Source organism: Apis mellifera, linkage group LG1 (assembly GCF_003254395.2).
Source record: "Apis mellifera strain DH4 linkage group LG1, Amel_HAv3.1, whole genome shotgun sequence".
NCBI lineage: Eukaryota > Metazoa > Arthropoda > Insecta > Hymenoptera > Apidae > Apis > Apis mellifera.
In genome coordinates, this window is record NC_037638.1 from 12023621 (window position 1) to 12050103 (window position 26483).

General features: G+C 19.8%; 3 protein-coding genes across 33 annotated transcripts; 2 read left to right on the forward strand and 1 right to left on the reverse strand.

The window, feature by feature from the left end:
- Positions 1-1382: 1382 nt before the first annotated feature.
- LOC551679 (transmembrane protein 47) lies at positions 1383-5346 on the reverse strand. Of its 4 annotated transcripts, none has more exons than XM_006570045.3 (6): positions 5200-5346; positions 3871-3929; positions 2405-2591; positions 2189-2338; positions 2035-2097; positions 1383-1932 (listed from the first exon to the last, which is right to left on the reverse strand). In XM_006570045.3, exons 2-6 carry the CDS (start codon positions 3919-3921, stop codon positions 1718-1720), a joined length of 666 nt encoding a protein of 221 aa, XP_006570108.1. In that variant the 5' UTR covers positions 3922-3929; positions 5200-5346; the 3' UTR covers positions 1383-1717. The 4 variants fall into 4 exon arrangements, with proteins under 4 accessions (XP_006570108.1, XP_003251504.1, XP_016773309.1 ...); XM_003251456.4 differs by having other exon boundaries at positions 5073-5319; XM_016917820.1 differs by lacking the exon at positions 5200-5346 and having other exon boundaries at positions 1383-1591; positions 1685-1932.
- A 1812-nt stretch (positions 5347-7158) lies between these two features.
- Positions 7159-15202, forward strand: LOC409401 (cyclic AMP-responsive element-binding protein 1). Of its 26 annotated transcripts, XM_006570047.3 has the most exons (10): positions 7167-7306; positions 7412-7560; positions 7664-7839; positions 8304-8511; positions 8927-9076; positions 9313-9442; positions 11580-11669; positions 12206-12349; positions 12579-12666; positions 12786-13642. In XM_006570047.3, the coding sequence occupies exons 4-10, from the start codon at positions 8323-8325 to the stop codon at positions 12928-12930; spliced, it is 936 nt and encodes a 311-aa protein (XP_006570110.1). In that variant the 5' UTR covers positions 7167-7306; positions 7412-7560; positions 7664-7839; positions 8304-8322; the 3' UTR covers positions 12931-13642. The 26 variants fall into 26 exon arrangements, with proteins under 26 accessions (XP_006570112.1, XP_006570118.1, XP_006570130.1 ...); XM_016917817.2 differs by lacking the exon at positions 7412-7560 and having other exon boundaries at positions 7176-7306; XM_016917819.2 differs by lacking the exon at positions 7412-7560 and having other exon boundaries at positions 7181-7306; positions 8304-8415.
- A 1388-nt stretch (positions 15203-16590) lies between these two features.
- On the forward strand, positions 16591-22679 carry LOC551705 (hyccin). Of its 3 annotated transcripts, XM_026444438.1 has the most exons (11): positions 16591-16707; positions 17083-17249; positions 17494-17628; positions 18584-18709; positions 18789-19006; positions 19108-19254; positions 19429-19559; positions 19645-19761; positions 20940-21026; positions 21101-21419; positions 22068-22206. In XM_026444438.1, coding segments are annotated over exons 2-11 (1431 nt in total). In that variant the 5' UTR covers positions 16591-16707; positions 17083-17099; the 3' UTR covers positions 22069-22206. The 3 variants fall into 3 exon arrangements, with proteins under 3 accessions (XP_026300223.1, XP_006570131.1, XP_624097.2); XM_006570068.3 differs by lacking the exons at positions 20940-21026; positions 21101-21419 and having other exon boundaries at positions 16592-16707; positions 22068-22679; XM_624094.6 differs by lacking the exons at positions 16591-16707; positions 20940-21026; positions 21101-21419 and adding an exon at positions 16748-16907 and having other exon boundaries at positions 22068-22679.
- The last annotated feature ends 3804 nt before the right edge of the window (positions 22680-26483 follow it).

The following is a 26483-nucleotide window of genomic DNA, read 5'->3' on the forward strand; positions in this document are numbered from 1 at the left end:
CACAAAGTAAATACATGATTTTATTTATTTAAATTTAATGATTTTATTTAATTAAATAAATATGAGAAACAAAATAATTACTAATAATTAACAAAAACTAAAGGATTTATACAAATAAATATCTTAATCTTATAATCAGACAAATATAAAGAAAGAAATTAATATTATTCATAATTAAATCAATTATATTATTTGAGAGAATTATACTATTTTTTCATTTTTTGTTTTATATAATTTAAATGACTGTATTTAAAAAATAAAAATTACTGGAGGTAGCATTTGTGTGCATTTTTCATAATATAATAAACATTTACATTAATTTTTATTAATAGAGGAAGACATCAGAATAATATGTATAAAAATCATGAAAAAAATAAAAAAATAAATTTTAATTATATGATATATGTTAAATTATAATTATATGATAAAAGATTTTGTAATTTTATAATTAATTATGAAAAAGCCAAAATTTTATTACAAAGATATTTTATCTTAAAATAATAAAATAAATACAAAAATTTTTCAAAATTTATATAAATCGATAATGTACCCAAGCATGTAATTTTTTTTCCATAAATGCTATTTTTCCAGCACTAAGAATCAATTAAAATTTTGTTTAATTTTATTAATTCGTGTGCGTGTATGTAATCATAAGATCGCTTAGAATAATTTTTCCCGAATTTTATTTGTAATATGTATATATGACAATATAAATATTATATCAAAAGTATTAGTAAATATTTTGATAATATAAATCATTTTAAAGCAAATATCACTTTTAATATTAATAAGTAAAAATAAATTCAAAGAAATAATAAATTATTAGCGTCTAATAAACATATATACATATGTATGTATATGAAAATACAATATATAAAATAAACATAATAAATAATAACTAAATTAAAACTCTAAACTTTTATATAAAAATAAAAATAATTAATAATTCATTAATTGACTAAAGTCAGGCAGTTTCTAGTTCTATAATTATATTACTTTTTTAATTTTTTATTATTGAAATCTTTGTGTAAATCTTCATAAATGAAAAAATATTAAATTTTATTTAAGTACTCCAGTATTTTTTGCTATTTTCGAACGGCAAAGATCATTTTTTAAATTAGCCAGAAAATAATAAACAGATGTAGGCACGATAAAAGTTAAAGATCATAATGATAAATTATAAATAGCAAATTGAAAAATTCTTATTAATAAAGTTGCCTCATCTTAAATAAATAAGCAACAAATAGAAATTGTGATTTCATTATGTTTTTTTATAGATAAGAGATGCAGCATGAATGCTACCATAATAATGGTATAAAATATTAATTAACAAATTTTATAAAATAATGTATGTATATAAACTACATAAAAAATAATTTTAGTTATATGATACACATAAAATATAATATTACAGTAAATTAAATGATGCAATGGTCCCGAAATTTTTACTATGAAAAATTGGAAATTGGTAACCCACGAACGAATTAATCAAGTTTCGGTCAATTTACAAACTCTTTTCGCCGATAAGATGTTTCATACATCCTATATCAAAGTGATAGTTATGTCCAATATATGCTGGTGAACAAGCAGACTATATATAAAAATTGTTTACTCTTATACATGTGTACGTTTTTCTCCACAAATGTATCAAATAGTGAGGACAGAAAAAGAAGAAATAAATCACCTAGAGAACAACGTCGGGCAGGGAGCAATGCCACTAGGCTAATTGCGTCCCACTTCGTCCACCATGATGTCCCATACCAATCATAGAACCGCCACCGCCAATATCATCGCGTACAATTTTTCTTTCTTTGTAATAAATTTCTTCGCTTTCCTTATCGCATAATAATAAAATCGCTCCACCAAATAAAAATATAGCTGCACCCCAACCAACTCCATATGCCCAACCAAATTCCCACATTGGTCGATTTCCTATAATATTTATATTATATAAAAATTTATTATATTTAAAAATGAAACTAATTGCAAATATACAAAAAAAACATTTAGAATATTTTTCAAAAGCATACAAACCAAAATTAAGTTCTGCGGCAAAACATACTGGATATATTACTAAAGCTATTAAAAGTGATATCACTAAAACAGAAAGAAATATATATTATAAACATATATATATATATATTAAAATTAATTAAATAATAATTAAATAATAATTAAATAATCTTACATGCAAAACCCATGCAAAAGACTGCAAATCTATAATATTTATGCTTGTCACGATTATCTTGTGATCTTAAACCAAGACCAGTAAGAATTGTTGCTGCAATATCTGTTATTAAACATACTACACATAAGGCAGCAGCTGCTTTTATATAGGCTGTAAAAAAAAATCAAATTTATCATTTTAAATATTTCATTAAAACTAATTATTCTTTTACCATACCAACGTCTCTAGCTTGGAAACATCCTGCAGAATCTGGTACATTAAATGGCAAAGGTGTAGGTGCTGCTTCTTCAATACAATGTGCAAATAATCCTTGTCTCCATCCTAATGCCATTAACCAATCAGTAGAAGCTAAGCCCATTATCATTAGTAATATTACTATTATTCCACATATAAATGCTATCACCTATAGAATAAGAATGAAATTTTATTTTTATATCAAACTTTTGTAAATATTTTTATAATATTTTATATTTCTAAAAAATTTAAACTATAATAAATATTAGATTTATTGATTAATTCTTAAATTAATCAAATACATGACAATAAATTATCACAAAAATTATTAATTAAGAACCATGATTTATAAAAATGCCAAAAATTTATTCAAAATAAAATGTCTAACAGATCAATTATGTAGGCAAATATAATCGCCGATTAGATTCATATTAAAACATAGCCCACATATACCTGTGCGATTTCAGTATCGCCCATATGATCTTCTGCAACTGTATACATGATCATCGTAAATACCCAATATACTTCTCAAGATTAATCCTAGTGGATAAAACCGAGAAGCCTAGTATATAATTAAAAATAGTTTTGAAATGTTCACAGTTTCTTTGGTCTCTTCAACGAATACCATTTACGGGACATCGTACACTCTTCCACGCATTACTCTCAATAGAAGACGAGGAAACATTTAGAAATAATTGAAAGATATTAAATTTGCAAATGATTAACAATAAAGTAAACACAGTTCGCGTTCTTTTTACTTTTGTTCAATACACAAAACAATTTTTTAATTGTATTCCCGCTTTAAGAGTTATGCACATTATATTGTTGCTAAAGCCTTAGTCTTTTCCTATATTGGTTCGTTTATCAAAACACCTCAAAAAGATCTTACGAACAACGAGGTCAAATAGAGACAATCTCCATTGGAAGTTGAGGGAGTAATTGAGTTCCAGGGAAGCTGCGCCCATTAAAGGTCGTGGCGCAATGCGCGTACATGATAGAGGGTGCTTTTTAGTATGGATGAAATTTGAGACAAATACTTCCACTTATAGACATTTCCTTACGTGATCAAAATAACATAAATATTTTAATTAAATTTTAAAGTTCTATTTTAATTATCTTTTTTGTTTTATCATCGAAATATTGTTAACATCGAAATATTTTGTTATAAACAATCATCTAATTGAAATTCGAATTTTATCTATATTGATTTCATTTTTATTAAATCTAATTTAAAATATTTTAATAATTGCAATAAATATACAGCAATAATTATTTTATATATATATTATTTTATATATATATTAATATATTATATTATATATATAATTATAAATGATTTATAAATTTATAATTTGAAAATTTACTAACAAATAAATGTAAATAAATAAAATTAAGTATAGTACAAAAATAAGTTAAAAATAAATAAGAAAAAGATATTTAAATATTACCTTCAAAGGCCTAGTAATAGTGATTGTTTCAATAGTAGTTGTTTGTGCCATGTTAATATCTGAAAATAAAATAAATTTACCATAACAAAATAAAATAAAAACAATAAAATAAGATCAATGAAATAAACAAATTATTATGAATATAATTTAATAAAAGAAGTTTAATAAGAACTGTTAAAAAGAAAAAAATAATTATAAAATTTATATATTAATAGTTATTAAATTAGATAATAGAATAAAAATCATTAGTAAACTTTATTAATTTAAATTAATATTTATTCTATATTATATATTTTTTTATTATATATATTTTACATAAATAGAAATTGATATTTATTACGATATATTTATTGATATATATATTTAGCAGTATGTTTTATTTGTCTTAAAAAAAGTAGTAATTTTGATTCTCCAAGAAAAAAGATTCATTTCATTTTCTATTATAAATAATAAAATATTTCACGATTACGATCAAATTAAAACTAAATTCTGAATCTATAATCATTATTATCAATAATTTTTTTCTTTTTCGAACTAATTACATATAATAAATATATAATAAATATATAAATTTTAAAACGATCAAAATATATTTTTTATTTAGATAATCTTTTAAAATTATTTTTTTTATAAATCAAATATGTTATTTTTCATTGAAAATAATTATAAAATATTAGTTTTTATAAAAAGATAATATGTTTCATTTCGCATCAAATCGTAAAAAACATACTTTTCTTCGAGGAAATCGAAAAATAGTATTTTGGATTATATCGAAAATACATAATAAATGTTCTTCTAAATGAAATTGAATCATAATTGAACTATAAATTGAATCAATTATTTTTTGTAACACATATTCGAAATTCATTATGTTCATTTTACACTTATGTTTATATGTAACATTTTATTAAGCACTATTAACATTATTATGTCTTTTTTTAAATATATATTTTAATCAATTTAAAAGTTTTAACATTTAATAATATAACATTAAATAATTTAAAAAATTTATTATATAATAAAATATATTTCAGTAAAAAATACACGATATAACCAAACTTATATATGTTAAATAGTAATAATTGTCCATTATATCTTACATAATTGATATTTCGAATAATACTGAATATATTTTGCTTTTTTTAATTATCTGATTAAATATCAAAGAAAAAAATATTTTTTATCTTAACATAATCACTTACAATAGTTGATATGTTCACTCTACAAACTTATCAATCTCTACATATATATATATATCAAATATTAAATGAATAGATGCGATTTTAGAGTTTGATAACTTGTAAAAAATTTGTATGTAAAAAACAATACCAGAAAAATTAATAATATAATTTGATTCTGAGGGTTATGTCACTATAAATGTCAACAAAGATTTCAATAATACGTTCATTATACACTCGCGTACTACTGATATATATAATATATATATATATCGCAAAGCATAGGCACTCAATGAATAATACTTTAGAAAGCAAATAAGAATCGAATATTCCTATTGGTTCTCTTTGCATCGAGATTTCTAACCTTAACACTGATTGGTATTTTTCCTATTTCCTTATTCAACGAATACGCTTCTATAATTTTCTATACTTTCATATTGCGTCCAATAGAAAAAGTGATCTTAAAGTAATTATTTTGACATATCCAATAAAAATATAATATGAATTTACAATAATGTTAAATCTATTTTTCAACTATTGTTAAGGGAATGTCATAAAATAATTTTTTAGAATTTATACTTGTAAAAATTTTGAATAAAATATATTACATATATATATTAAAATAAATGCAAGAAAACTTAAATTTCAAAATTAAAATATATATCCATAATCTAATATGTAACTGTAATATTTAATAATTTTATTTTTATTTATATGTTATATTAACAAATTAATAAATAAATATATAATTTTATAATAATATTTTATAATATTGTTATATTATATTATGATATTTATTAAAAATTTTCACATTTCAATACTTACTTTCTTGTAATAATAATAAATAGTCTTTTGATACTTATTTATGTATTGAATTGAAAATTGCATTAGAAAGCGTTAATTTATTAATAATTTAATACAAGATATTTTTAAAAATATTGAATAAATCTAATTGAAACAGATGTATATGTTTCTAAATATAACGATGACGTCACGAAATGACGTCAGCATTACACATATTTCTTTAAATTATGCGTGCGCGCGCACACATACACAAATATTTTTATACGCATATTTAAATTTCAAATAATTTTTTAACATTTATAATGTAGTCATATTAATTATATATAATTAGATTATTGTATATATATATTTTATTTTATAAATAAAGAATAAATTTAATACTTAAATGAATTAAACAATTGTATAAATTACTATTAATATTCATTACTGTTTAATGATAAAAAATTAAAATATGCAAATTCATTTATAAAATCATATATATTTGAAATGTAATATTTTTTTTCAATATTTGAGTAATTTCAACATTCTGCGTTCTATATTCTAAATTTTTTTTTATATTATACTGAAATATCGATTAAAAAATTTTAATGCTTGAATAAAATGTATATTTATATATCAAAGAATTTGCAACTGATTAAATAAATTAAATATTTTAATCGATTATTTTATTTATAAATTTTTATAAATAATTATTTTATTATTTTATTATAAATTATATATATATATAGTTGTTATATGTGTAGTATATTGTATAATATTGTATTGTATAAAAGAAATATATATATATATATATAGAAAATAATTAATATATAAAAAAATAATATATAAAAAAATTTATAATTAGTTATTTATTTATTTTATTAATGATTATTAATTTATAATTAAATAAAGATAATATTTATTTACTTTAATTTAAATTTTAATAATTTTTACATATAGTAATTAAAACATCGTCATTAATTATTTTTAAAATAAATGATAATTAAAATTACATTATTTTTATTTTTATGAATCAATTAAAATGAAATAAATAATTCGATATTTTATTATAAATATTAATATTTAATTAATTTTATAAAGCTAACTATTGTTTACGATATATTAATATTTAATCATTAACACAGAATATATTTAACATGACAAATCAATTAAATATAAATATAGCAATCATTAATATGTTAATTGCAGTTTATTAAAAGTAAATTTATGGAATATTTTAAAAAACACGATTAATATTACACATGTGGAGATCATCAATTCCATTACTATCCGATGCACGATCAGTTTTTGAGGGGGTGGAGGGAAAACGTCGGCCATTTTGATCGTGACGCGCAGCGCGGAGGTCGTGGGCTCCACCAGTGACGAAGCCACTGGAGTTTTGACGTGGCTGCTACGTACCTGCCTGTTTGCCCACTCCGATTGCAGCAAAGTTGGTGACGAGAAATACGTAACTGGTAAGTACCCAGCTGGAGAATAATAACAACCGGACATGGACCACTGCGCTTATGGTACATAGAAAATGTTACCGAAACTACTAGCATTTGATTTCATGATCCCAGTACAATCAATTTTACGTCTGCTATGGAATATGCCGTAAAATATGGCGCCTTAAGGAAGATGTACGAATTTCTCGAAAAGGGCAATGGGGGTTACGTGACAATTCTGACATCTCTTTTCATCGCTAACCAACACATCGTAATATTAATCGGTACAATCCTAGTCACATTTCATCATGTTTTTTTTATGACTTCTGGCCCTTCGCTCATGTACGAAAACATCTTAAGTGTTTATTGTTCTCGTATTATTTTTAGATCTGCTTATGTAAATGACGCAGTAACACCGCCGATTGCAGACTGGCGGGAAATTTAAAACTTTTGCACTTTAATGGATAACTCCAATTTTGAGTTGAATATGTTTTCAAATCCTCGATACCACTTGTTCTGATGATGTTTATCTTTAGTCTGGAAGTCAATTCGTGATATTTCAAGTATGCATATATTTAATTTTTTAAATAAAAAATTGTATGCATTTTTAGTTTTCTTTTCTTGAAATATTTTAAAAAATCATCAAAAAATTAAACTTAAACTAAAAAAAATATAAACAATAATTGTTTAAAAGGATAATTTAAATCTTAGACTTTTTATGAAATCATATAACAATTTTTTCATGCAAAATCATAAATATCTAATTACAAGCAATATGCATTCAAATCAAAATTAAAAAAAAATTATTTATAGACATATATATATATATTTTATATTATATATTATATATATCTGTAAATAATTATATATATATGTATGTATATATATATATAATATATATATTTATATTATATTAACATAATATTATATATATAATATATATTATATATTTTATATATGTATATATAAATATAAATATAATTTTATAAAAATATATTCAATTATGAAAATACTTTTTGTTTTGTAGGGTTTGATATTCCCAGGCTATGGAAAGTATGGTTGAGGAAAATGGATCAGCTGTTGACCCATTGTCTGCAGGTTCTCAAAGCGGCGATGCAGCACCAGCAATAGCAACATCGGTACAATCTCTCAATAGAACACAGCAGCAAACTCATCATCTGGTAGCTTCTACCAGCATTGTGCAACTGACACTACCTACGTCAGGAACAACACAGGTATACAGGAGAATCTCCTGTGTATCTATGTCTGATCATTTATTTATCTGTTTTAGTTGAAAGCATGCATATATAATTTATTTATGTTTTTAATCATAATTATCAGTTAATCAAATAAGTATTGTGTATATTCAATCTTGCATAATGCTGGTTCAGAATTAAAATTAAAGAAATTAAAATTTGAATTCATTTTTTTAATTTTATTTTTAACACAATTAATATGATATTATAATATTTATGATAAATATTTATATCTATTTTATTTGCATATGCATGATGATACTAGTCAATATCAAAATTTGTTATTTTTGTTGTATATTAAATATATTTTATAAATATTCATGTTCATTTAATTAGTAATATATAGTCTTTAATATTCATAATAGTTTATATGAAATGCTCTTGCTTTATATAGGTACAATCTGTTATACAGCCTAATCAACAATCAGTAATTCAGACTGCAACAAATATTCAACCTGTTGCTATTTCAAAAGGAAATGTCATTCTTGTCAGTAAACCCAACTCCGTTATACAAACAGCTCAAGCAAGTTTACAAACGCTTCAGGTGAGTTTTTTTTTTAATTTTAATTAATAATTTTTATTTATATTTAAAGATTAAACTCTGTTATTAATAATTTTATTCTCTGTTATTTTCTAATTTTAATTTTTTTTATTAAATAAATTTAAAATATTTATTATATTTATGAAATATTAAATTTTATATGATATATAATTTTTATAAATATATATATTTAAAAAATAATATTAAATATAATAAAATATTGTATATTATTATATTAGGTGGTTGAGACTGGTAGTGATGATAGTTTCTCAGATTCAGAAGAATCTCCAGAACAAAGAGGAGGTATCCTTACCAGACGACCTTCATATAAAAAAATTCTTAATGACTTAGGTGGTGGTGAAATTACTGGTATGTAAAATTTTTATAATATATTATATATTAATATATTAATAAAATATTAATTAATTTTTTTAGAATTAAAAAATTTTTATTTGTTAAATGTAATATAAATTGCTATGCAATTATTTATTATTTTTTATTTAAACTTATTATAAATTCAAAGATATACAGAATGTTAATATATTTATCATTTTTGAAGAATCAATTCTAGAGATCAAAACAAATATAAAAATTGATAAAAAAATATTAAATTGATTTATTTATTAAATTATTTATTAAACTTTTACTTTTATTTAATTGTTTTTAATTTAATAATTTTTAGTCTTATTTGACATTTTTGTATATTTTTGTTTCAGTCTCTAGAATCAACTTCTCAAAAATGTACTCTTTTGTGTATATATATATTTAATAACGGTATATATATATATATATCATACAAAATGGATAATATAACATGACTATTAATTTATTTCTTGTTTAAAAAAATATTTCATATAAAAATTATGATATAAACAAAACATAATTTTATTATTTTATAAAGTTATTATTTTTTTTCAGAATATATAGAGATATTAAAATAAAAAAAAAAATCAAAATATTTTTAAATAATATTACATTAATTTTTAATACAGATAGTTATAAAAATCTACTAGGTTTATTAAAAATAAATTATTAATTTAATAAATATTCTAAATTGAATTTTATAAAATTTATCATATAAAAAACAATATCAAATATATTTTTTTTATTGATAAAGCATATTTTTTATTTCGTTTTTTTTAACTTTCAATTATAAATTTTCTACATTGATAATTTTTTATTATAAATAATTTAGTAATTTTTTTTATAAAGAATGCTTTGACGATATATTGAAAAATATATTTAAAAAACAAAATTGAACTTAATATATTTTCCATATATCTATCTACATCAAATTTATATAATATAATATTTATAATATTTTTTATTCTATACTATGTAACTTTATGAAAAATTTTTAGGCAAATTATTTAATGAATTATTTAAAATAGTCATGCTTCACAACTCATTCTGTATATAATTCTTTATATAATTTTTAAAAAATATAAATATAATATTATTCACAGAAATAATAAAGTGCATGTCAGTTCATACAATTACTTTATCTATTTTTTTTACATATTTCATAGATAATTACAATTATATCATTAATTTAATTTTAATCTTACTAAATAAATGTAAAATCGATTTATTTTATAAGTTATTTATTAAATGAATATTTAAGTGCATTAATTTCATTAAATAGTTGAATAAGAAATCTGTGAATGTAATATTTTATGCTTTTTAATATTTTATTTTATATGAAAAAAAAAATGCCATACCAAGCAATTTAAGATAAGTTATGATAAAATTTAAGACTTTTTAATCCTAAGAAAAACACAACAAATTCTCCTCTAACCATTATATATATATATATATATATATATATATATATATATGTAATATGAAAAAAAACATTTTTTTTTATTATAATAAATGAAATCCCACTATGCTTATTTGATATCAATAAATTTAAAATTACTTTTTTTAATAATTTAATAATAAATTAACATATAATATTTAGTTACATTTATTAATTTTAATAAAGTTTCACTTTTTTGTATTTAATAAAATTTTTATAAAAAAAAGTAATAATAACTAAAATTCGTTATTATTATTTATATATATACTTCTTAAGATAGTATTTTATTATTAGTTTTAATTTTTATTTTGATCTATTTCCTTTTTGTATGAGCTGACTGCACAGTATTATAATAAATATATAGAAAACAGCAGCCAGAAAGGAAATAGCATATAAGAATATTTTACTTTCATTATATTTTTTTAATAATGTAAATATCTATTTTTCTGTATACAGATTTTTTTAAAATATACATATAATTGTACATTTTTATATAATCAGAAAAATTACTCAAAAGAAATATTAAATATTATTATTTTAATAATATTATTTGTAGAAATGAATATTATAAAAAATAAATTACTATTTTCTAATAAAAAAGTTTTTTTTACATTGTGGGAATTTTTCAAGTTCATTTAGATTAAATAAATTAACACCGATAACAACTCTATTATAATAAGGGGTTGTACTAATTCGGTGTTACAGACGGTCGATTGCCCCCTCTAGAATCATCTTCTGAGTGTGATTCTAACGTGGACAGTGAAGTGTCTTCCCATTCGCTTCATTATCAGACAGGTTGGTTATTTTTTCTCCTATATATCTTTCCTGGCTGTCCTTTATTTAATTCTGCGCAATTATAATCTTTGTTTTTTTAATTTAAAATAATGTTAGAGGAGTAAATTAGAACTGGAGTAAATTATTAAATTAAAACAAGCATAAAATTTAATTCCTTTCGTCTTTCTATATTGCCTAATGTGATATTTTATATAATGTTTGCTTGGTGTGGCATCTTTGCTTATGGGGTTTTTAATTGTTTATGAATAGGTGCATAAATAATATATATAATCATAATAATTGTTAAAAAACTTCAGACTTATTTTCATTTTTTTTTTTTTATGTATCATAGCATTGTACTTAAAGTAAATGAATTCTAGTAATTTTTTTGATGAAAAATTATATTACACGAAATAAGCTTAATAGTGAATACATTTATTTATCAATATAATATATACACATCCAACATATATACAGATATATATTTATATATGTAATATTGATGTAATATATCAGTAATCATAATTAATACAGATTGAAATTAATATAATTTACAGTAATTCCTGCTGGTACCATTCAAATTGCAACCCAAGGTGAAGGTGTTCCTGGACTTCATACACTAACTATGAGTAATGCAGCAACAGCAGGTGGAGCTATAGTTCAGTATGCACAAGGCCAAGATACACAATTTTTTGTTCCAGGTGCGCGTTTTTTCATTTTCATTGAATTTTTTTCTAAATGATTTTTAATATTTAAAAAATCTTTTTTAATACATAAATAATTTGTAAATAAGTAATTGTGAATATAAAAAATTAAAATATAAAAATTTTAAAAAATCATAATAATAATAATAATATGAATTAAATATTTAATATTTTAATTTGCACTAAATAATTATGAGCAAAAAAATTAAAAATTTGGGGAATACAGTCTCTGACAATGTTTCAGCTTACACAGGACATGGTGTTGTAGTAGAAGATGCAGCTAGAAAAAGAGAATTGAGGTTGCTCAAAAATAGGTAAGATTTAATTAAAATAAAAATATATTCAATGAGATATTATATTTCTATTTTTATTTCTAAATATAATAAATATAAATTTAAAAATATAATATAATAAAAATTTTTTATTTTTACAGACAAGCAGCCCGCGAGTGTAGAAGAAAAAAGAAAGAGTATATAAAGTGTTTAGAAAACCGTGTTGCAATACTGGAAAATAGAAATCAGACGTTAATAGAAGAACTCAAATCATTAAAACAACTATGCGAACCGAAAACTGACTGAGGTTGGTGTTTAATGTTGAAACATTGTATGAAAACTATTAACTTGCTAAAAAAAATTGTACATGTCTTCTTTGTGTACATTATCTTAAAAGTTGTTAAGTAAGCAATGGTGATGTACATGCATTCTTATAAATAAGTGTTTCTGTAACATACTGTATTTAAAATGCGAATATAAAGGCTTGTGAAACTTGCTATTACTAAAGCGAGAAGCCAAAGGTATATGAGATGCAGAGATAGCAAACTTATAGGCAATATTCTGGAAGTCAATCTATATTTTGGATAACAATCATATGAATTTAGGTTATTAATGATTACATATTCAAAATATGTTGATAACAAGATAATGACATTAGTGTTTGGAGCATATTCATTTATATTACAGTAACTATGTGATGTCAAATGATATATTTGAAACTTTCAATTATATATAAATATTGTATTCTTATGTTTGATTCTATTTGAAAAATTTTATATTAGTAAAAAGTAAAGAGCATTACAAAAAAAAAATGAAGAGAGTGTATTTAGTAATCAATTTAATATAAATAATTGGTCACTAAAAATACACATATTTGAAAGAAACGCCTTATACACAATATTTGCTAGTATAATTAGAAATTAGATATAACTATAAATTAAGATCACATAGTTTCTGCATAAAAAAAAGCATAGTTGTTAGATAACAGTGTCTATATAATTTTTTTCCAATTTCTTTATTCTTTTATACTTGAAAAAGTAGATCCATTAAAAAATGAATCTATTAGAAGTATTTGAGGCATAAATAAAGAAATTAGAGATAATTGTAAAAATATAAATAGATCGAAATTCTACTACTTTGATCATTGCTGCTGCGACATGTATATGTATAAAATATTATCTCAATATAATTTTTTACTTTAAATACGAACTTCAGAAACATATTATGAAAAAAATGTAACTTATATAATGTAGAAAAGCACTAGTTAAAATATTTTCATTTGATTTTATTTTCTATTTTAAGACGCCTTAAGTGCGAAAAGCTGAAAAACAGAATTTGTAAAATATGAATGTAATATATATAGATATATATATATATACATATATATATATATATCTGGAGTGCCTTGAAGATTTCTGTATACATATGGTATACAAATAAACGTGCGCAAGTGCGTTCATACATATGCATACCTAAGTATGTGTCAAATTACACATTTTAAGTAAATATGGGTATATGCAATATTTTTAAATTACATATTATGTTATAATTTTATGTTCTGCGTAAAATCATACAGTTATGTTAAAATTAAAATTTCTATTCCAATATATCTTCATATCTTTTGAAATTAAATAAAATTTTTAAATCACTAGTATAAATTATATAATATATTCTAAATTGCATACAGATATGATTGAATTTGAATCATGTTACAGTAGAAAACAGAATGTATTACAATCAAATAATTTATATATTATGATTTTTAATATCAAGAACAAGAAATTATTTTTTAATATCTGACACATATTTAAAAAGGATTATTTGTCTAATGCATTTTTTCTTCATAAAATCAATGTTATATAACATAAGTATAAAACTATTTGATATATAATTTTGATTGTTATATATTTATAAAAAAAAAGATTTGAATATTGAAAATCCAGTTTGATCATTCGATAATTTAAAATAATTATTTAATAAGTTTGTGTATAATTTGCTGATTTTGAAGAAATGATATAATTTTTTTTTATAAAATGTTAAAATATATTATTATTTGTAAAATTATTTATAAAAAGTATAGTAATAATAATAGCTATATAGTAATAACTATTTGTATATATTATTTTTTTATATCAATAATATATATTTTTTTAACAAAATCAAAATAAATTTTATGATTGATCAGACTGGAAAATTTTTTTGTATAGGCACAATGCATAAGTTTTCAAATTATTTACTGTTAAATTTTTCATTTTGATAATAGAAAAAAAAATAGTTATATAATGTTCTTATGTGCTTAACATGTAATTTGTAATTATACAATTTTATTGAATTGGAAAATAGATTATTTCCAAATTATTCCCTATAAAATGAGAGTACAATGTGCTTATAGTGATATGTTACAAAATAAGAACCCACTATAAGTTTCTTTTCTCGGCAGATTTGAATTTGACTTTAATTTAGACTGTACACATCATCTGTGTTTTAATGTTAATTATATGTATGATATATGTATATCTTGATTATTGCACCGATAATATGAAATATTGTATATAGATAATACATGTATTTTTACATATCATTTGTCTTTAAAAAATATAATTCATAAACCTCCTAAGAACTCATTATTATTATAGAAAATATAGCATTAAAATTAAAATATTAAAAAAAAAGACTGAAATAACAAATTTAAATGCTTAAATATATTTATTAATAGGATATTGAATATATAGAAGTATATATTTTAAAAACTTTATTATATGTGTACAATTATTTTTTTGTTAAAAAAAATCATGTTATCATGGATTATATTCTTTTCACCTGAAATATAAAGAAATATCAGAAATTATATGTTCTATAAATATCATTAATTTTTAATTTAAATTTTAAAATTCAGTTGGTAGTGCATGTAAAGAATAATCATGAATTCATGAATAATAAAAATATCATCATAACAAATTCAAATATTAAATTTTATAAAAGAAATAATATTACTAACCATATTTCAATTTGTTCCTTTCCAAAATATATTTTTTTTATTCAAAAACCTGAAATCAATATAACTAAATTAAATTTTTATTAATAATAAAAATAATTTAATTTCTTAAAATAAATAATTCAGTTGGTAGTGCATGTATTAGAAAATCATAAAATCATGTAAACAATAATTCATCATATAGATTTTTAAATTATACATTTAAATTATACATTATAAATAAATACAATTAAAAATATATATTAATCAATTACTTACTTAATTCTTTCTTGTTATTATTCAATTATTATAAAATTTATATATTAATCTTAATATATATTAAACTTGATTACATTAAAATCAAATGATAATTATATGAAATATAAATAATTTGATAAAATATTTATTTAAAATTTTCGTAAATGTGAAAGATTGTATAATTAAAATATTATTATGTAATAATGAAGATTAATTATTAAAGATGTTTTTAGATTATAAAATCTTGAATATAATAAGTTTTTATGTTAAAATTAAAATATACACGTGTATTAATTTAATTTTCAACAATTAAACAGAAAAAAATTTCATATTTATACGAGATTTATTTTTCAATATTTTTATTTTTAGTTTCTTATTACTTTTTTAATTAATTTATATCACTATTTTTATTTTTAATAGTATATAATTTATGTAATTTTTAAATCTTACTTCAAACTTTCATCATTCACCAACTACAAAATATTCTAAAAGAACGAACAATGAATATTAAGTTTTCACTTTCTTTCTGACTTTGGGTAAATTTTTATGTACGCGATGATTTTAGTTAATATTTCCTAAAAAATATTTTTTATAAATATGAAATAAATATTACGAAATTTATGATATAAATATATATATAAAATACAATTTTATATTTAAATTTATATTTTAGTTTTTTATTTTCATTTAATTATATCCAATTAAAAATGGTTACATTTCGTATTTATAATAGATATATTTACATATAAATACCTATCTAGTTTTTACCAATTTAATCTCAGTAGTTGCAAATGTCAGTCTTACAAGTAGTTACTAGTGAGAATTGTATGTTGTTCGGAAAAGATATGGAGGTAATTAAAAAATGTTCCAATATGATTTTAATAGAGTTGTAGCATTTTTTTAATTATCAATTAATATAATAACAATCGTTACAAAAAATGCAAAATTTAAATTTAAAAAACTAAATGCATGACAACAACATTAAGTAATGTTATTGATATTTTACACTATTATAATTGTCGATCGTAAACCGCTTAATATTCCAATTTACGTAAGTTTATCTTAAATTTCATAAAAATTAATTGATTAATATATGAAACATATTCAATGCATAATTTTTAAAAATTATAAATGAATCATTTTTAAAAAGTTGGTGTAATAATCATTAAAGTATTAAACAATTTATCTTGGAAATTTTTCAATAAGATTCTGATTTGTTGACACAGGCGAGAGGAAAATAAAAATGACGGAAAGTTTAATAAATGAATGGTTAGTAGATTGTGCAGATGTCTCACCTTCAGAACTTCATACTTTTGCTACTACTTTATCACAAGATAACGAAATAGTCAGAGCTCTTTATGTACTTTTGGAAGAACGTAGTAAATATAGTCAGGTAATATATTTCTGAACAAAATTTAAGTAATCTCTTTAATATAATCTTATAATATTTTAAATTTATTATTAATTAAATTTTATTAATATATATTATTTAAATTTTATTAATATATTTCTTAATATTGAAATAAAACTTAAATGAAATATCTTTTTATTATAATTTAATATTTTATGTAAAAATATATTTAAATATACATTATATTTTATTTATTAATATATCAATAATGTTTTATTCATTATAGCTGGTGGATACAGTATGTGATCAGTTATATAATTTTTATCGGTCTCGAGAAACAGAATTACAAAGATTTACCTTACAATTTTTACCAACATTAGTATATATTTATTTAAATTCTGCAGCTCATGGTGATATTAAGGTAAGACTATATAATTAATAAGACATTTAAATATAAATTTTATTAGTATTTCACATTTTATGCCAAGTTATGATATATAATTTATATGAATATCAATGTTATATAAGAAAACAATTATAATTTAAATTAAAGATAAAATTATAAGATAGATTCTTTATCTAATTATAAAGTAATTGTATTATATAAAATGAAATGATTTAATAAAGTATTTTCCAATTAATTACAATATTCCAAGATATTTTAAAATTTTTGTTTAATTATAATTTTTAATTTTATTTATTAATAATTAAAAATTTTTTGAAGAATTTTATTAAAATTTTACTAAACAAAAATATTCATTATTTATTTATATTTATAAATATTGAAAAATGCAATTCATAAATAAATTAATCAATGCAATAATAAAAAATTAATATTATATTTGAAATATATGTGTAAGTATGTTAATATTATAGATATTTTTATATTTAATATATAATAATATTTTTTAAACATTTTTTTTTAAATAAAAATATGTTATTTTAAGTATAATTATAATATATTCTAGAAATTATAATATATTCTAGATAATTTTTTATATAATTTTTAACAATTTGAAATTAATTAAAATTTTCTAATTTAAAAATTAGAAAACATTGATCTAATCTATAAATTATTTAAAAAATATATTATTATAATATTTATATATTTAGAAATTTATAAAAAAATTTTAAATTTAATTATCTATTACATTATATAAATAAAAATATATTTGATTTATAATAGAATTATTTGATTCAATTAATTGATAATTTTTAGCTAATATTCATTAACATTTTTATACTTTAAGTATTTTATTAATATAATTTTAAAAAATATGAAAAAAATTATTTCTGTATGATACTGTAAGAAATACATTATATATATTTTTTCAAATCTTTAATTTGATCTTTGAATTTTATTTTCTATTTCACAGAATTGTCGGTCTGTAGAAACATTATTAATTGGTCTATACAATTTGGAAATAGTAGACAAATCTGGTCAGCAGAAAACAATTTCTTTCAGATTACCTTCACTTGCCATGATATCCATATTTCATGAGGTATTTTAATGAAGAAGTAAATAATTGAATCTTACAGATACATAATATTATTATAATTATATAATTTTTTTATATATAGCCTGTAAGTTTGGCACCTGCTTCTTTAACTGAGAGTGCAGTACGCAGATTTGAAGAATGTAATACAAAACTTGTTAGTTGGGGTCCATTGCAACAAGTTGAAACACTAAATGCTCAAAATAGATTAAAAGTAATGACTGCTCTTCTTTTTATTTATAATCAACAACTTGGTTACATAAGTAAATTTGCATTGGAGCAATTATGCAAAGTTGCTACTAAGTAAGATAAAATTATTTTTTATATATTTATTAAATATATAATAATTATATAAATAATTGTTGATAATTGTAAATAATAATTTTTTAAATAATTTATTATAGACTTGTCACTCAAGGATTTATGAAGCCGGGACACCATCAACGATCTTCGTATGGAAGCGAGTCTAGTTTTGTTCCAAGGCTTTTACCGCGCATACCTGTTTCCAGTCAATTTCTTCTTGAATTTTTACATGCTGTATACTTTGCTATGTGAGTAATTTAACTATATAATATAATTTATATAATCTATATAATTTTTAATTTATAACATTTATAAAAATACTAAAAAAAATATTTTATCAAAATTAATAATTTTATCAAAATAATAATAAATTAATAAAAATAATAATTATACAAAATTATTAAAATAATATATATTGACAGGTATAATGACTGTTGGTATTTAGGAACACAAGCAGTAGAAGATATCCATAATCGAGCATGTTATGAAACATATCCAGATGTTATGCTAGTTACAAATGCTATACGTAATTCTGCAACTACTGGATCATCAGGTATATTGATGCAACATAATCAGTAATAAAAAGCATATTATATTTAAAATATTTAAAAATATTTAATAATAATTAATTATATCAGGTCAACCTAGTGATGGACCAATAGGCATTAGCGTTGCATTATCGCCGGCAACCGCAACTGCAACAGTATCTAAATCGATGATAACGAATGCTTCGTTTCGAACTAAAAAGTTACCAGGTATATTTTTTTCTTTAAGATTTTTCATTTATTGAATCTTATATTATGATTGGGTAAATTAATATGCTCAGAAGTTTTATTTATGTTAATTTCTTTTATTTTTTTTTATTTTTAATATATTTTATGCACATATCTGAAAATTGTTTTTATTACCAATTATAAATATTTATATTAAATAACATATCATCAAATGTTATACACGAATTATATCCATTAAATTAATATGCACTAAAATATATGAATAACATTAAAGGGATCTTGATTAAAAAAAATTTTTTTGAATAAAAATTAAGAAAATAAGTAATAAAAAAAAGAATAAATGGTAAAATATATACTATTATATATAGTATAGTATAATATAAGATATTAATATATTTATAGAACAATTTTTGAGAATCAAAATTAAAACAAATATGAAAGTTTGTAATAAAAATATTAATTGAAAAATTACTTATGTTAAATTATAACACAAATTGAAATTTGTGTTAGACAAAGTGAAACAAAAATAGAGTTCATTATATTGCATTCTATTTTTGCCTTGTTTTATGTCAAGTAATTTGTTTGATATTATTTTTTTTTATTTTAATTATTAGAATCTCAAATAATCAGAAACGAAAAATAATATAATAAAAATAAATAATTTTTTTTTTTTTTTTTTTTTTTTTTTTTTTTTTTTTTTTTTTTTTTTTTTTGAGAAAAAAATCTTTCTATTGGAAATTCATTCTAATATGAAATTATCAAATTTTTTGTTCTTTCTTATTCAAAAACTTCCATACAATATCTTTTATAATTCAAAGATTTTGTTTTTTCCTTCAAATTTTTCCTTTAAATTATCAAATATAATTATATATAGAATAAAAAGAGCATAAGTATGATAACGTAAATATACGTAAATTTCGTGAAACAATAGTTAATAATAATTAATATTAATTCTAGTTATACTTATAAATATATTTTAATCTATATTTTTAAATTAAAATACATTAAAATTTACAATTAATATGGAAGTTTTAAAAGTTTATACATATACAAATTGATTTTCTTATAAGATATTAAAGTCATAAAATATTAATTTAATTATATATTTAAATAAATATTTATATAATAATATAACTTGAACAAATATATTTTATATATTGTTGAACTAAGCAAATATGCATTGCAAAATGTGTCATTAGACGATCTGGATGAGAAGTTATTTGAAGATGCTATCCAATTTGAAAAACAACAACCAACAATATTTAACACTACGAAGCAATTTTCTGGTATTGGAAAAACTCACTTCCAATTTCAAATAATGAAGATAACAAAATAAGAAATATTAATTTTTCTTCAATAGAATTTTCTAAACGAGGAAATGCATATAGTCAAAATTTACTTATCAAATCTCCCAAACGAAACAAAGAGTATTTGAAGAAATATATATTTGAGAAAGATGAAGATCACAATATAAAAGTAAATCTTAAAATTAAAAAGGAATATAAAGAAAATGTTGATTTAATTTATGATAATAAGATCGGATTTGGTTCGCATTTGTATAATGTATTGGAGGAACAATTTCTAGGCGAAATAATTCATGAATCGATGGAAAATTTATATCTGGATGAAAATAAATCAATTGGTTTTCATATGACTGCTGCCCTGTCAACAAATACATGGTACTAGTGATTGAGTTTCAGCACTTTAGAATCACTAAACATTATCAAAATGTCTTCAGCAAAACACGCGGCAAATTAGTTGTTACACCATGTAACGTTAACTATTTTAATTAGTAGTAATTTGTGCATTTATTAACAAATTCGTTTCAGAGAAACCACCATTTTATGAAAAAAAAAAATTCAGGCATAAAATATAATGTATAACGCACATGATGGAAAAGCTGCACGCAGTTTTGGCACATTTATTTTCATTGAAGATAGCGCATTTATAGCCCAGGTTTACCCTATAAATCCTTTACATTCCCATTTTATTCTTTCATTTTGATTTTTTTACATTATATTATAATATTTAAATTAAAGATTATAGAAATTGTTTGTTATTTTTAATTTATAATATGCATGAAATATTTCACTTATGGTTATATATTCATATTTTACAGATTTAAGCAGAGTAATGTAAATATAAAAGCTTTATATCATTACATTTTGCTTTATTATTATGAAGTGCTTAATTTCTTGCATTTATATATACATTTTATTTTATATATATATAATATATATATATCTCATAGTATTTTAATATATTTTTTTAGAATATATCTTTCTTAATATATTTTATAGCACATTTTTATTTTTTCTTTTGCTTAGATGATATACCAATTCAAGAAACAAAGGATGATTCTGGAGGAGAAGGTAAAAGTAATCTTGTATCAATCACAGAAGAAGAATTGATAGAGACAAATAGAGTTGGCTCAATGAGACAATCGAAGGATCAAAAGACTGCATCTAAAATTACAAATTTTCCGGTACTTGGAAAAAAACCACGAGAAAAGGATAGTAAAGTAATTAAAAACATTAGTGCTCTTGAAAAGGAAAAAAAACTTGGATCTCAAGCAACTTCAAAGGAAAATATCAAAGGTAGTTCCTCAATGTTAAATAGTGAATCAACAGAAATTGATGGAAATATTAATGGATGTTCAATTAGGAAAAAAAATAATAGTATAGAAAATAATTCAATTACAGTAGATAGTAACGTTTCTTTGATTGATAGCGAACGTCTTACGTTGAGTGGAGACTTAGATAATATGGAAAATTCTATTACTTTAAGAACGCATAATGAAACTGAATCATTAACCTCATCTATTCAGATTAGCTCTGTTTAAGTTATTATAACTAAGTTTTTAAAATGGAAAAACAAAACTAGTAGTGGATTACATTGAACGATATAATTTATTATTTAATATATTTTTTCTTTTCTTATTTTTAATTTATATAAAATATATAAAATATAATTTATATAAAATCTTTTGTCTTATATCTTGTCTCTTATATCTTTATTAAAATATTATTATATATAATAATTTATTATAATTTTATTAAAAGTTTTTGAATTTCAAGCAAATTAAAAACTCCTTTAAAATAATATTAATAAAAAAAATTTTATGCACAGCTGATTCAAAATAATCCATTACTATATTGATCTCCGTATTTTATTTTAAAAAATTATTAAAAATATAATGGAAAAGGGAACAATAAATTAACATATATTTTTCTTTAATTATATGTGAATTTTTATATATAAAAGAATTCTGTTAATTGTTCTCATAATATATCTTTTAAGGAGGAATATCGGTATGAATTATCATAAAATACTTTTTGCATTTTTTGTATTTTGTTGCAGCCTAACAATTTAATGAATATTTTTTTTTTATTATGTTTAAAAGTTTAGATAATGTTTTGAACTAAGAAAAAAATTTTGATTAAAAGGATAATTATTGTCAAAGTTATAGAAGTTTTTCTGATGTTCTTTTTTTTTTCTTCTTTTTTTTTGAGATAAATGTATAATGATTATAACAATTTTGAACAATTTGAAATCGTATTATATTCTTGGATTAGAAATTTAACATCGTTATATTCTTGATATTTAGCAAAATCATTTATTACAGTAAATATATTGAAATAAGGTATAAAATTCCATAATTTGAAATATTTATTATTATTATATCTCTTTATGTTCAATCTTTTTCAATTTTTGGCAATTGCACTCATAGTTGTTTCTTTTTTATTATTTTATTTTTTATCAAATTGATGAGATTTTATTTATAAATATCTTTATAAATCTATTGCCTTATTTCTTAAACTTTTTAATTATTTTTATATTAATTGATGTAAATTAAAAACTCATAATTTTATGAGTCATAATGACATAATTTTATGAATAAATAATACATATACTTGTTTATGTATTAATTATATTGATTGCACAATTTAATATTTTCAATATTAAAACTTTCATGATTTAATATATAAAAAATAATTCATATTTATTATTTATATTTCTAATTATTAAAATATTTATTCTCAAGTCCATGAATAATGATATTAATTTCTTAATATTTAAATTTCTTTTGTAATAAATTACAATTAAATTACAAGAAAAATAAAAATCATAAATTTTTCATTAATTACATATTTTGATAAGATATTGTAACTTTCGAATTCATATATAGATCAATGACCAAGATATAAAAAAATAAATAAATATAAAAAGTGATGGAAATATTTACAATATCATATCACGGGCTTGAGTATTAAGTCATATAAGTACAAAGTTACATTATATACAATGTTCAAAACTTTTCAAATTTATTAATTGTTCAAATTTTTAGATCTTGTTTTTTAAAGAAATTTTTAAAATATCAAATTAAAAAATTGAATTTTTTCAAACGATTATCCCTCCTTAAAATATGTTAATGGATTAATGAATTTATATACATTTTTCAAATGTATTATTTTATAAGAAAGAAAATTTGAAGATTTTAATTATTCAAAAATCTAGTAAATAGTCTAATATAAAAAAAATTGACTGAATTGATAATTTGATTATTTCAAAATATCAAAATGAAAGAACTTATATGTATTCTTTTTCGCAATTATGTCTATTAAACAGTTCTTTTCTATTTTTTAATATTATATTTTATTTAATACTATGTTTTATTTAATATTTAATAATTAATTATTATTAAATTAATAATTATAATAATTAATTGTGTTTGCTTAATTTAACAAAATATAAAATATTATATAGTAAATATGTCATGAATCATGACTAATAATACAAAAATTAATCATTTCATTCTACACTTTATAACAAAAAAATTGGCAAATAAATTTCTTAGAAGAATAAATTTATAGTTTTAAATATTAGATGCTATGAAAAAATGTAGAATATGACTGACTTGTCCTTTAGACAGTAAAATTTAGAAAAATCTTGTAATTTTTCTAATAATCATATTTTCTAACATCTTTATGTCTATCTATATAGAATTATCTATAAATTATGTTTAGATAAAAATATTTTTTCATAACTTTCTAAATGAGAAAATGTTTTGAACTCACGTGTGTTTATTGAACTTACATGTGTTTATTTAATGATTTTTAAAAATTATATGTATGAATTATATATATAATTTTTTTTATAATATTACTACTAAGAATATTTTTAATTTACAGTAAAAAACTACATAGAAAAAAATTAAATCTTTGTGATTCTGACAGTATTTTTGTTTATAAATACACTGTGATAGAAAATATTTTTAAACAATTTTTTTTCAACATTATTTATTGATTATTTATTATTTTGATTGCAAAAATAAAAATTTAAAAATTTAATTACTCAAGAAAGTTATAATTAACAGTTATGTAATTTTGTTCATAAAAATTTGTTCATAAAAAATTTGTACAAGTTTTCAAAAGATTAATATTTGGAATTGGTATTTGAAAAGACTGTACATTACATCACTTTATTATTTAGTCTAATAAAAATTATATCAATATAATTTGTTAAATAATCAGAGTGTTCAGTATGATTATATGTATATTAATATCAAATCAAAAAAAAAAAAAAAAAAGGACATGTAAAATATATTCACATAAAAATATCTTTAAAACAATCTTTATAATATTATGAAAACTTTTAAATGATCATAAATTCAGTCTACCAAACTATAAAAAATAAAAAAGGCTGATTTATATTATATTCTTTAAGACGGATAAAATCTTGCATAGTACTATTATTTTCATAAAAATAAAATATCATAATAATTATATAGCTAAAAAATAAATTTTTTTTTTATTTATTTGTTATCAATATAAATATTATTTTTGATCTCAAAATTTAAATTCTCATTCTTACTATTGTAAATAAAAAGATATGCTATATTCTTTTTCAATAAAAAAATATTTTATTTCTTTTTTTTTTATATTATTAAAAAATATGTAAAATGCATTTCTTTAATACTGAAATTAATTAATTTTAATAAATTAATAAATTAATTTTCTATAATCAATAAAATTTTAAAATGAAAATAAGTGAATAATATAGCATAATATATGAAACAAAAAAAAATTATATTATTTAAATAAATTTATTTAAATAAAGCCAAAATTTAATTTTCTATATCACTGCCATTTAATATAATTTAATTAATTAAATTATATTAACGATTTAAGTTTATAAAATTTGATTAATTATATACATTATTATTTTTAAAATTATATGTTTTTATATAGACGTGTGAAATATAAATGTCTAAATAAACAAAAAGTAATATGAATTATAAATATTAATAAATTGCATAGCAAAAATATCTATATAAAATATAATAAGTAAATATTTCTTAAATTTATTGAAATTTGTATAATAAATAAAGAAAAGGAGAAATTAATTATAAATATATAAAAAAAAATTAAAATTTTATGTAAGTTTTCATAATTTGTCAAAGAATTGTTTTTTTCTGTATATTTAACAAATCTGTTGGGCTCTGCATCTCTATCATATATATAATATATATATAAGAATTTCTTGCATATAAAAAGAGAACAATATAATATGTACATGTATTATGTATATGTATATAGTAGTGTAAAACAACTATTAATGTACTTCTATAATATGAATTACTAATAATATTATATGTGCAAATTATATAATATTATGATAATTTATGTATATGCCGATATAAATATGTATATTATTAGATTCCCTAGTCTATGTACTATTTT